The sequence below is a fragment of the Heliangelus exortis genome, chromosome Z (assembly GCF_036169615.1).
Source record: "Heliangelus exortis chromosome Z, bHelExo1.hap1, whole genome shotgun sequence".
NCBI lineage: Eukaryota > Metazoa > Chordata > Aves > Apodiformes > Trochilidae > Heliangelus > Heliangelus exortis.
The window spans coordinates 20,671,402-20,685,005 of NC_092454.1; the positions used below are offsets into that span (position 1 = coordinate 20,671,402).

The 13,604-nt window shown below is 38.6% G+C and overlaps 1 protein-coding gene across 2 annotated transcripts in view; it reads left to right on the plus strand.

The window, feature by feature from the left end:
* ZSWIM6 (zinc finger SWIM-type containing 6) overlaps window positions 1-13,604 on the plus strand; it is a 124,953-nt gene that overhangs the window by 67,889 nt on the left and 43,460 nt on the right. For both annotated transcript variants that reach the window (XM_071730619.1, XM_071730620.1), the window contains exons 3-4: window positions 9-157; window positions 681-831. In XM_071730619.1, coding sequence (XP_071586720.1) covers window positions 9-157; window positions 681-831 — 300 coding nt within the window. The remainder of the gene's footprint in view (window positions 1-8; window positions 158-680; window positions 832-13,604) is intronic.

The window sequence follows — 13,604 nt, forward strand, 5'->3', positions numbered from 1 at the left end:
GTTTGCAGGTGCTCCTGACCCAACAGCAGGTGCTAGCATAGATGATGAAAATTGCTGGCATTTGGATGAAGAACAGGTCCAGGAACAGGTTAAACTCTTCCTCTCCCAGGGTGGATACCATGGATCAGGGAAGCAGCTCAATTTGCTTTTTGCAAAGGTATATTGAGTACTTGAAACTTTCCCTTTTTTCTCTTCACCATTCCCCAAGTCCTTATTTGCATCTTACTCAAAGTCCTATTGTTCAAAAACAAGACAAAGCATCTGGAACATGATGGCAATTTAAAATTGAGGTGTACAGCAATGGACTGCAATCTGATGTGCCTTGAGGTTTAAGGATGTGAAGTTACATTTCAACTGTTGGCAGCTTTGCAGGTTTCTTCCTTCCCATCCCCAAAGTGTCGGAGAAACCTGTAGAAATCAGTCTTGCAGCATTTTGCATAAGATTACTGCATAAGATTTTGCATAAATTACTTTTGGAAGAGATGTCTTTGAAGAAGTGCAATAGGACACTGAAATGGAGAACTTACACTGGGGAAGCAGACTATCTTTTCTACTTGAAAATTTCACATTACACATATAAATTAGTTTCTTTTTTAACAGAAGTGGATTATTTAACACTGCAGTATACTGTTTGTGATTTCTTTGCTTTTCAAGTTTGTATTAAAAGACTCATTTCCTAGGTGCGAGAGATGCTGAAGATGAGAGATTCAAATGGAGCTCGCATGTTGACATTGATAACGGAACAGTTCATGGCTGACCCTCGTCTGTCACTTTGGAGACAACAAGGAACTGCAATGACTGACAAGTATAGGCAGCTCTGGGATGAACTGGGTACATGCAGTCTTCAAAATCATCTATGTCTTCTCATGTATAATGAAGAAACATATATATATATATGGGGGTGGAGAGAAATTTTATTGTGGTACTGGGTAAAGCAGATAAGAGCTTTCTGCAGTTTTGCTTGTTCATTCAAGGTTTGGTGGAATTGAATTTGATCTACAGCATGAGACAGTTGCAGTTGGAGGAGATGAGGTAGGCTGTAAAACAGATTGTAAGCTGTTGTTAAACAGGTTGTAACCTACTGCAACAGGCTGTAAGTACCTGGGGATCTAAATATAGCAAAAAGTGGAAACATAGCTATGTAACTGAGGGTAAGTATATAAGCCACTAGTGCTAAACTGGAAAGGATAAAGAAGAAATTGATTCACAGCTAGAGAGGAATAGAAGATAAAAAGAGAAGGTGCATTAAGGGTAGGAGAAGATATCAATAAACAAAAGTAGAATTACATTACTTAGGAGGAAAGGAGGTTAAATAACAGAGGGCTAAAACAATTAATGCTTCTTTACAGGGAAGGTCAGTAGTGAACAGATACAAGACTTAGTTGTCAGTGGAGAGAGGAACACATGCTGAAGTGAGAAAGTATTTAAATTGGTGCAGTCACTTGTTGTAACATATTCCAGAAACTTGCTATTACAGTTTTGAACTACTGCTTCAGAACTTCTCAATACCTATAGGAATCTGTGGTAGGGATGGGACAATCAAGCCAACTATAAATGTCACCAGTATTTTAAAGGAAGGTAGGTGAGTGGAAAAAATATAAGGTAACCACAACCATTGGTCTCCTAGGTAAAAGTATTGCTCTCCTAGAACAAACTATTCGCCAGTTGGTGTTAGAGGTGTGTAGAAGATAAAAAAATAAAAGACAAACTGTATTATTGAAAGTACAGTGGTAAATGTAATTTGCTCCTCTAAAAGGTAATTGACTGTATGGGTGAAGGGATTAATGTGTGTATCTTAGTTGTAGTAAGGTTTAGGATGCTGTCTTGGAGACTTTTTTAAGGCAAGCTGAAAACCCACAGCCTGAATGGAATTGTCTTGTGGTTCACAGAAATTGTAGTAGTTACCTGTGGTCTTAATCTGTAAAAAACTTCATGTCTCGACTTAAAGTAGTTTGTCTTGAGATGTATTCTGGTCAATATTGCTATGCCTGACTTACATGGCATGAAACATAGAAATAAATACTAAGTAACAAAAAACCAAGATGGTGCCCTTGGGGACATTATATAGACATCACAGAGAAGAGAGCCAAAGACCATAATATTCTCAATGTATTTTCAAGGTCCAAAATTAAGCTCAATTAAATTAAATCCAAGCAAGAACAACATGCTTCATTTGGAAAGGAAACATCAAAAGCAAAATTTACGTTTTCCACTGTTAAAGGTTAAAGATGACTGTGATTGATTGCATGTTGGCTGGTATAATTAAGACTAGATATAACCTTTTGACACTAAATGAATCATTAAGCTAGTAAAGCACTACCTCTCTAGTTGACATTATAGACTTCTGTGGTGGAAAGCCTAAGTAGAAAGCCTAAGTAATTTTAAGCAGGCAAAGCTGTCAGAGAGTGTAGATACTTGTCTTCAAGTGTAACAATCCTTTTAGTATATCACTTTTATGAGGTCTTGTTAAAGAGTAGCATGTTTTGCCAGGCAAGGTATGTGCTTAGCTGGACCTGTAGCTGACAGCAAAATTGTATCACGTCCATGGAAACTAGAGGATCTCATGTTTCATTGCTTATGTGGATTGAGCTGGTAGGCGGTGGGAGATGTGGAAATATGTTCCAAATCTGTTCCCTGTTTTATCACATGCTGCCAATGAACTCAAAGTTTTGTTAAATTTTCTAAGTGGCTTTTCTCGGTGTTTCACCAGTTTCATATTAATGTCAGTTTCTGGAAAGCATCTGTCTGCAGGTAGAAGCGGTGGAATCTCTCTGCCTGCAGCATTGAATAAGCAGTATTTTAGATTAATGGAATTGATTAGGTTATTTCTGTTTAATCAGAGTTAGAGGTGCCACTCCCGAAAAACAGCAGTGCCATCTCTAGCCTCAAACACTACCTCAGCCATTGAATTTGCAGTCTGAGGCAGACCCTGTTGTTTCACTCCCGAACTCCTCTGCTGCCTCTAACAGTATCAGAATAGGCTGATGGTGTACTGTGGTTTCAACTGCAAATACATTTCAGTCACTTAAGGTGTGCAGTAGGCTGCAGTAGAACTTATTTTGGTTCTTCTACCTCTAGGTTGTGTTGATAAGCTGTTGGTGAATGAATCACTTGGCTCCTACCTTGTGTGGAAGTTACAAGCTTCTGCCATATTTTGCTAGGGTTATGCCTTGAATTTCACTCAAATTAAATCTGTCCCTTTTTTCATCCAAAATGTGCATCTCTATAACAAAAGTCTGAAGGAGATTTTGAGAAAGAACAGAATTACAATAGCAAGCTGTAGAACAAAGCAGGATGGTGCTAGCAACATATGATCTGTGCCAGCAGTGGCAGAGATAATGCAGACAGTGGGTTTAAGAAGAGTGATATTACCATCATATTATAAAATAATGTTGACTTGTCATCTTCTAGGATATCAATAAAGGCAGTGAGACAGGTATTTGCATACTTCACTTTTTGTACTATCTGTTCAGGGTAACCTTGGAATGGCATGGATGTATGTATTTTTTAAAAAATAAATGTTTACTTAATCTCATTTACCTCACATGTAGATAGCAAGTTGCATTGCAGTTGTGGAGAATTTTAGGACATAACAAATATTTTTGTACTCACCAAGCTTGATAAAAGCTTGCTTGCCTTGGCATGCTGCATACTATCTGCCAGCTGCTAGGCATATGGCCACTGTGTCAGTTCCATCTTGGTAAAGGATTTTAAGCATACTTAAATAACTTCAGCTTTACTCCTTGACTGGGTTGCTCTAGACTTTCATTGGAATTTAAGTGATGCTTCCTGCCTGGCATTGGACATTGGCAAAGGTGGACACATTGGATTCTGATGATAGTTCCTGCTGCAGTTTACAGTAAATTGCTGACTTCAGTAGAGATAAGATTGGTCTTGAATTAAGATGCTGATTTCAGCAAGGGGAGGAGTTCACATGCAAAAAACCCACCAAAGCTCCCACCCAAAATCCACAAGTGCTTCACATGCAAGTATGAACAGAATCACAGAATGTTTAGGTTGGAAGAGACCTTGAAGATCATCCAGTCCAACCTTTGACCAATGCCATAATTTAACTACTAAACCATGTCCTTAAGGACCAGGTTCAAATGCCTTTTAAATACATCCAGGCATGGTGACTCCACCATTGACCTGGGCAGGCCATTCCAATGCCTTATTACCCTCTCAGTGAAAGAAATGTTTTCGAACAGCTAGCCTAAACCTTCCCTGGCGCAGCTTGCATACATTTCTTCTGCTCCTATCACAGTTCACTAAGGATAAGAGGCTCTTTATCTGCTTGCTTCAGCCTCCCTTGAGGTAGTTGGAAGAGACCGATAAGGTCTCCTCTCACCCTCCTCTTCTCCAGACTAAACAACCCCAGTTTATTCACCCACTTCTCATAGGACTTGTGCTCCAGGCCCTTAATGAGTGTTGTTGCTGTTCTCTGGACATGCTCCAGCACTTCTGTGTCCCTCTTATAGTGAGGTGTGCAGAACCAAACACAGTATTCAAGATGTGGCCTCACCAGAGCCAAGTACAGAAGGATGGTCACCTCACTATTCCTGCTGGTCACAATGTTCCTAATACAAGCCAGAATGCCACTGGCCTTCTTGGCCACCTGCACATACTGTTGACTCATTTTAAGTTGACTATCAACCAGTACCCCAGGCCCTTTCCAACTTGTAGCTCTCTAAACACACTTCCCCAAGTGTGTAGCTCCCCATGGGATTGTTATGATCCAGGCAAGACCTGGTATTTGGCCTTGTTAAACCTCATACAATTAACCTTGGCCCATTGGTCTAACCTGTCTAGGTCATGATGTAAGGCTTCCCTACCCTTCAGCAGATCAACACAGCCACCTAGTTTGGTGTCATCTGCAAATTTACTGAAGGTATACTGAATGCCCTCCTTCAAATCATTCATGAAACTGGTGATGCAAAGCCCTAGCTCTAATCCCATAAGCAAGTTGCAATGCAAAATTGTCAAGTTAACAGAAAAGCCTTAGACATAACTAGGTAGTTGTTTTTAAAAACTTTTAGATCAGGAGGAAGAGTATAATAGTTATGCTCAGCAGATTCTCCTGTTGTACATGAGAGAATGGGTAGAGCTAAATGCTACTTAGGGAATTCCAGAAGTGTAGTATTGGAAAGATCAAGATCACAGGTCAAAGCTATAATGGTTGCTCATATGCCCATCATACTAGAAGAATTAAAAGCAAATTCAGTGCTTCCAACTTCCATAATACATGAATGTGTATTTCCAGAGTTTAGAGCAGGGTTGGGATGCTTGACATTGTTGCTGTTTAAATGTAAGTAAAGTAGGTGAAGTAAAGTAGGTAAAGTAAATCAGTAGGTAAATTTCACATGCTGATCTTTAGATGTTGAACTTGTGCTGACCACAGTTGAAGACCATGAATTGAAATGATTAATTATCTGAAACTTTGTGGTTTGTCTTTTTAGTTAAATGGTATTAGTAAAATGGGGGGGTATGGAAATGCAGAATAAATATCTGCTGATGCTTGTTGAGTTGAGATCTCTTGATTTGAAGAAAAGATCAGTTAACCTTCTTTATAGTCTACAGGGGTAAATGAACCATACAATTTTACTACAGCTCTATTTTGTTAATATTCAGCCATGAAAAATTAAGTAAGAGTTGCTTGTTCTCTACCAAAGTGAAAAGATTTCCTTAAAAAAAAAAAAAAAAAAAAAAAAAAAAGAGGAAAAATTGACTTTGTGCTCCACCCCAGGGATCATGATGGCTTCTAGGCTCTGCTTTGTAATTGAATGTTGAGCACTGCCAGATCCAAACATCAGGGAAGAGCCTGAGTTTAGTTAGTTTAGTTCTGAGTGTAGTTGGCAAATGAGATCTGCAAGTTAATTGATGTTTTGTGCAGGCTTCTGTCTATGAAATGAAGTTGGAAGCCCTTTAGCCACACGGATAACACAAGACCTGAATACAAGTGTCACATGGCACCTTCAAGTCCCATTGTGAAACAATAGTGTTCCCACTTGAACACTGTGCCATTACAGATCATTTAAATATGGGGATTACATTTAAACTAAAAGCCTCATTTGCTTTTTACTGCAATTTAAATGTCCTCTTAGCAAAAGCTAAGTGACAAATTAAATGAAAAAAGTGCCCGCATTTTTAAAGCTGTAACACAAAACAACCTTTTATTGCTTATCACGTGCCAGGAATGAATCATTATACTTGTCAACCTTAAACCAAGTCATAATTGGAGCAGCTACTGCTATCAAGGTGGGGCTGCTATAGTGACAGCTTAATAAAGCTGAAACTGTTAAATTAAATCCCAGATGCTTAATCTGTTGAAAGCAGTCAAGTAGAAGAATTTAAGACAAGTATATACTGCTTCATTGAAGTGATGGAGCCAAACAGCTTGTCAACATGTAGATTACATGATCAGATATGTGAGTTAGTTTTTTAGGGTTTTTTTGTGAACTACTGTCTTCAATATCTTTACATTGTCGTGTTTTCCTTCGTGGTGAAGAAACTTCACATAATTCACATGTTTCGTAACAAACATTTCTAGTAGTTTTCTTCCATTTTGATATAAAAGAACTGTTTTAGGGGGAGGAAAGCAGGTTTTTTTAAGTAAAGGATTCATTTCTTGTGGAACAAATATGATGGCTGCATCGTGGGGAAGAGGATAATGCAAGAGCTAATGCAAGTCAAAGAGAAAGATAAAACTGGCAAATGTGTTCTGGTTTTGCATCATGGTGATCCTTGTCTCTGTTTGTCTTCTGTGACACTGAGGAGAACTTAAAAAATATTGTGCTTCCAGCTGGGTAGTCTCTGCATTTTAATGCCTAAGCTCTTCCTGTCTTTCTCAACCACTTGTTGGTATCTAAAGTTTTTAACTGTAGGTACCTCACCGTATTGGCATGAGCCTCATTCATAGGATGAAGCTTTTCTGGGTGACATCTTTAGAATGTTTTCTGTTATGCATCCTAAGTGGGTTGTCATCACAAAGGTATTTTCTGAATTGGAATAACTTATCTTTGCCTTAGTGATTCTAGAAGTCTTACCAGTCTTTCCACTTGCATTTTGCCCTTTTGTGGGCTGCTTTTTAAATGTTGGGACAGCCTGATTTCGTATTTGCTAATACCTTAGCCACTTTTTGAACTGGAGTGTTAAATTTTTGTCCTCAAATTTGAAACTAAAATACAAGCTCACATTCTATAGAGAAATAGTGCACTATTTCCTGAAGGATCATGACTAAATTTTTATTAGTACACTTCTTATCTCAAACTTGATTCTAAATGTTGAGTTTAGGGAAGGAATTATAGATTAATTAAGAGAGATTTAATTACCATTTTGCCATGAGCAAATTAATGATTGAGTGTTAAGAAATACCTTTTTTTTAGAAACCACTCTGAATTTTTCTGCTAAGAGTTCATAATTCATCTCTAGAAAATACCAAGTTAAATTCTTTTAACCTTAACTAAATTAAGCTGTTGTCTATATGTATTTCAGTCTCAGGCATTCCTTCCCTTTGCAATTAGAGACAGACTTGTGTGAATGGGGCATGCCAACTCTTCTAAACTGATTATCTCTGCTTAGTACTTAAGTGGAGGGGCGTAAAGGACAAAAGCAGCTAGAATTGTTGCCTGTACGCCCTTAGATAAATTCCTTCCTGATGCTAGATTTTGTGACTACTTCAGGGCTACCATGAGAAAGAATCAATACAGTTAAGCATTCCTAACAGTTTTTGTGCTCCTAATACCATTTTCTTGAGCTGCATACTTCATGCAGTCCCTTTTTCAGATCAACTATGCAGTAGAAACATTCACTTTCTCAGATATATTGTGGTATTTCAAAAATGTCTCTCAATTTCAAATTTGAGTGCCAAGCTTATCCATATTTTCATTATTTTTTTGATATCTCAAGTTCTAACTGCATCATGTTCTGCCTTAGAGCTAATGAGTACCAATGCCTGCCCATGTAGAAAAGTAAACAAATAAACTTCAAATTTCTCAGTTCAGATTAATCAGTTACATGTAGTATGTTTCTGGGCTTGAAGTGAAAGCTGTAAAAAGACATATGTTTCAAAAGATGCATGATAAACCATGCTTATGGTCTTCTATTGTGGGACTTCCATGTGATATCTTGCACATATTTCTGCCTTGAGCTGTATCACATCCAATAGGCTGTCTTTACTTAATTGGTAAACCTTCTTTTACTAGCATGTTTTTACTCTTAGCTGCCATGACTGGTTGCCAAATAATTAAAAAACACACGTGCCTTCAGTTCATGCACTTTAGGTTACATCTGCTTTTTCATAGAATAAGCTGTTTGTACATGGCAGTGTATTTAAATGATTCATGCTGTTGAAGGTGCTAAATTAACATTAGTTCCAAGCTGGTTTCACAAGACAGTTTTGCTGCTCTAAGGCCTGAGGTATGGATGACAAGGAAATTCCTGTCATAACCCTGGAGTGTCTTGGTTGTTGCTGTCACTTTCATTTCCTTTGGGCTGCATCTTTCATCCTCCTGGGCTGCATCAAAGGAAGCATATACAGCTAGTCAAGGGAGATGATTCTCCCCCTCTACTCTGCTCTTGTGACACCCTACCTGGAGTACTGTGTCCAGTTCTTGAGTCCCCAGTGTAAGAAGGACATATTGCTCCTTAAAGGTGTCTAAAAGAGAGCCACTAAAATGGGGGCTGGAGAACCTCCCCTGTGAAGACAGGCTGAAGAAGTTGGGGTTGCTCAGATTTTTTTACAAGTGTATAGTGAGAGGAGAAGTAGCAGTGGTTCAAAACTTGAAGAGGGGAGATTTAAATTAGACATCATGAAGAAATTCTTTAACTTGAGGGTGGTGAGACACTGGAACAGGCTTCCTAAGGAAGTTGTGGCTGCCCTCTCCCTGGAAGTGTTTAAGGCCATGCTGGATGGGTCTTTGAGCAACCTGGTCTAGTGGAAGGTATCCCTGCCTATGCAGGGGATTTGGAACTATATGATCTTTTAAGGTCCCTTCCAACCCTAGCCACTCTGTGATTCTGTGATTTAATTTTTCAATACCACTTGTAAATACAAGAGCTAGATAGAAGTAATGGATTGAGGGAGATGAATTACTGAAACTTCATTAGCTTCTATGAGCGTTTCTGTGGTCCAGCAACTGATCCTTGTGATATTTTCCAGCTTTCTGTCTTGAATAGATACTGCAAAAGGAACTGAAAAATTGGAAAAGTTATTTGCAATGAGAGTTGCAAAAATCTGTCTGATTGGATCTGTCAAAAACAAAAGAAATCTTTCAGAATTTCATACCTCTGTAGACTGAAAAATGGATAGGAAGACACTTCTGCCAAGCAAACAAGAGGTAGCTGAAAATTGTAATGCAAACTATACAAACTCCGCTAGAAATAAGCTTAGAACTTTAATTTATGATATGTAGGCAGAAGATCAGCTAACTAGTAGCTGTGCTAGATTCTAGCATTAGAAATCTTAATTGAGGTATGCTGTTTTTGCAAAAACTCAACCATTGCTTTTGGACTGGAAGACAAAAGTAACCCAGGAAATCTTAGAGTAGGAAGTAAGTCACACCTGACAATAAAGGTGCTGTTCTGGACAGTTACAGTGGGTTATTTACATTCTGTGAGCGTAGTTGTGGGAACCATACTTTTTTCTGAACTTTTACTGTTTAAGGGAGTGTTTGCACTTTCTGAAAAAGTGAGATGTCTTCATCCCTTTTTAATGAGTATCATTTGTTTGACAAATTTATTAACTTGCCAGTTTTGCATCTTTCTAAAAGAAAAAATTAACCATGAGAAGAATTAATTCATCCCAGTGATAAATTTAAATAGACATAGAATTGTGTATTTATTGTTAGTAGTCACATCAACTTTTCTTGTGAAAATTTTAAAAGTTTCTGAAAATAGACAGTGACTGCTGAGAGTGTATTACCAGTTAAAATACTTGGTAAAATATCAAATCTGTTTCACACAGGAGCACCTTTAATGTTCACTACCTAGCTGTAATTATTGGCAGTTGCTTAAAATTACACAAAATTGTATTAAAATACTTATAAAGGAATTCTTGTACTATTTGTGGTAGTATTAGCAATGCTTTTACCTTCAATTGATTGTGAACAAAGTGAATGGTTTTGTGAATATTAGGGAAGTTATTCAGTGATAATAATTTGAAGGTGCTATACTTTTTGCCAACTTATCAGTTGGCACTATGCTTTGTGCCAGTGGTCAGGGTATAGGGTACTTCAGGTGCACAGAGGAGCATTTAATGGACATGTGGCATATCCTAAGTGCTCTGCTAGGGAGCATCATAGTCTTTGGCTATGATACTGTAATGTGCACCTTTCAAGCATATTTCTTTTCTTAAATGAAACCATTTGGTGCCATGGTAGAGTGTCAAAAATTGCAGCACTTTTAAAACACATTCAGAAAGACATAACCCAGGACAATAGAATGATGCAAAATGACAGATGTCATCCTTAGTTCCTTTTTTTATTGTGCTGAAATTTGAATACATGAGAAGGAGATAAGGCCATGTAGTTGATGCTTGCTTAGAATAGTCTCAATGTGTAAATACTAATTTACTTTCAACCAAATGCACACACACTTGGACAAGCAGTATTCATCAAGAGAGAAAGAGAAATTTACAGAATTACACTTTTTTTTTTTTTTTCTGTCTGTTACACCTCCAGTCCCTTTAATGCATACTTTGAGTTCAGTGTACAGTAGGGCAATGATTCCCTCTGATATCAGTGCTGCATTTAATCAATTGCATTAATCAGCCAGCTAGTTTGAAATGCATGGGGAGTGATTGTATTATCATACACAATACAATCAGCATGAAGCACTTGTCAAGACCAATACATCAAAGCTCAATTCAGTAATAAAAGAAATCAGAGCAAAATGAGACATTCTGTTCTCCAAGAAATACAGCACTGATAGGAAGCTTGTTTTTTTCTGAGCTATGCACAGACAAACCAGAATGCATTAATGCAGGACTTGTTTTTAGGAATAAAATTGCAACTTGGATCAAGCTGAATGCAGAAGAGCATTTGTCCTCAGGGTTCTTACTGAAGAGAGAACAGCACTGAAGTGCTTTGCCTATTCTCACTATTTCATAAAAGTAACTGTTCAATTGGAGCCTTCTCCAGTGGGACTTCTGGTTATGCTTTGTTCTAATGGAGATCCCTCTGTGCCTGGAGGACAGATGTGGCTTTGCCCGTCATTCTGAAGGCACATGTCTGTCTCATTCAGAAGGAATAAATGCCATACACTACCTTATTTGATGTTTTGAAGTGGCATCCCAGTGAAAGTGTGTATGTGTTTAAAAAGCAGATGTAAACCACTTTTAAATCCTTCGCTGACTTCTATTTTAAAGGGGTCATAGATTCTGTCAGCTAGTATTCTTGTACTTTCGATAACTGGAAAATGGTACTTTTGTAACAGAATTGATTTGGCTCAACCAAGGCAGTGGCAAGTGAGTAACAAGTCCTGAAGCTGATTTTTCTGTTGATCTTGATTACTGTCTCAAATTTCTTTGAAACGATCAAGTGCTGCTAACCTGGTAGTTTGGTTTTTTAATACTCTTCTGTAAGAGAGAGATGGGCATTACTGGAAAGGGCAAAGAAAATATCATAGATGTGTATCTGTTTCTTCCATGTTCTATTTTTGCAAGTGAATAGAATGATTTTAAGTATATTTAATATAAAATTCCAAACCAAAGGCCAAGTCTCAGCCATTGATTATGCAGGTATTGTAAATGAGGAAATGCTAACTGAAGCTTAGCTATGCAGTAGCCCTGACAAGGCAGCATATTACATCTAGGAAAAGCAAATTTCTTAGGAAGACTAATAAAGCAGTCAAACAGGACTGTGTACTGGATCTTCAGGTATAGGAAGTTTTCTATCACCACCTTCCCATTTACTTTCCCATTTTTTACAAGAGTAAAATATAATGGGCTTTATGAAAACCAGGAATGCTTAATATCTTGGGAGGATCTGTGTGTGTTTCTTGCCATTTTGGCTTCATGAGTATATGCATACACAGGATGTGTAATTTTAGCAGTGAATGAGTACTTCCTGATGTTTTTCAGTTTGCATATTTAAATCCTTATCAGTGCAAAGGCATACTGTCTTTCTCCTTCATGAATTGAAAGGTATGGATATGTACTGAGAAACACAAAAGTACTGATGTTCCCATAGTATCACAGAATCATAGAAAGGGGTTGGAAGGGACCTCAGAAGTTCATTTAGTCCAACCCCCCTGCCAAAGCAGGGTCACCTATAGCAGATCACCTGCGTCCAGGTGGGCTTTGAATGTCTCCAGGGAAGGAGACTCCACAACCTGGGCAGCCTCTTCCAGTGCCCTGTCACCCTCACAGTCACAGGAAGGCAGTGTATGTGCAAAGAAGGCATGCATTGTGTAAAACAGTAGTGCAGCCCCTTTTTTTTTTTTTTTAATTGTGTGAGGCACACTAAAGATTAATGACAATTGCGCATTTTCCGAAGGAGGGCTTGTTTTAGCAAAGCTGTCTTTTCTCAGGTCAAGAGGATTTGTGCTGATACCAAGGTATCTTGATTGACATTTGACCGAATATGAGCCAGCAATGTGCCTGGGTGGCCAAGAAGGCCAGTGGCATTCTGGCTTGTATCAGAAACTGTGTGACTAGCAGTACTAGGGAAGTAATCCTGCCCCTGTACTCAGCACAGGTGAGGCCCCTCCTTGAGTGTGTTCAGTTTTGGGCACCTCAGTACAAAAAAAGGACATTGAGGTGTTGGAGCAATTCCAAAATAGGGGAACAAAGCTAGTGAAGGGTTTGGAAAACATTCCTTATGAGGAACAACTGAAAGTGTTGGTGCTGTATAGTCTGGGGAAGCAAAGGCAGAGGGGAGACTTTATCACTCTTTACAAACACCTGAAAGGAAGTTGTAGTGAGAGGGTGATTGGTCTCTTCTCACTGGTAACAAATGACAGGACAAGGGGAAATGGCTTCAAGCTGTGCCAGGGGAGATTTAGGTTAGATATCAGGAGAAACTTCTTTACAGAAAGGGTTGTTAAATACTGGAACAGGCTCCCCAGGGGGGTGGTTGAGTCTGCATTTCTCAATGTGTTTAAAAATTGCCTGGATATGGTGCCTGGAGATGTGGTTTAGTGGTGGGTCATCAGAAAGAGGGTAATAGGGTTAGGACAAGGTTGGTCTTTGATCTTGAAGGTCTTTTCCAGCCTGAGCAATTCTGTGATTCTAAAATAGGCAATTTCTTACCTCAGTGTGACTGTTCTAATATTCATTCTCTTGTGAAATAAATACCAAATTGCAGACACAATGTGTCTTATTTTCCAGTTATCTTTGGAGGGGAGGGGGTTGGAGGAGGTGAGGAATGTGGGATTTTTGTATATTGCGTTGTCACCATCTTGCCACTGTGCTGTGAGGATTTTTGTACTGGAAAGACTTAGGTCACCATCAAGGGATCCAAATCAGAACTTGTGGTTTAGTAGCATGTAGTATGCAGAGAGGCATGTGTCAGCCTGTGAGAACCAGTATGAATAGATCTCTGGTGCCTGGGGAAAGGTAGACAAGAAGAAGAGACCAAGCTTTGTTAGAGAGAAGAACAGAATATATA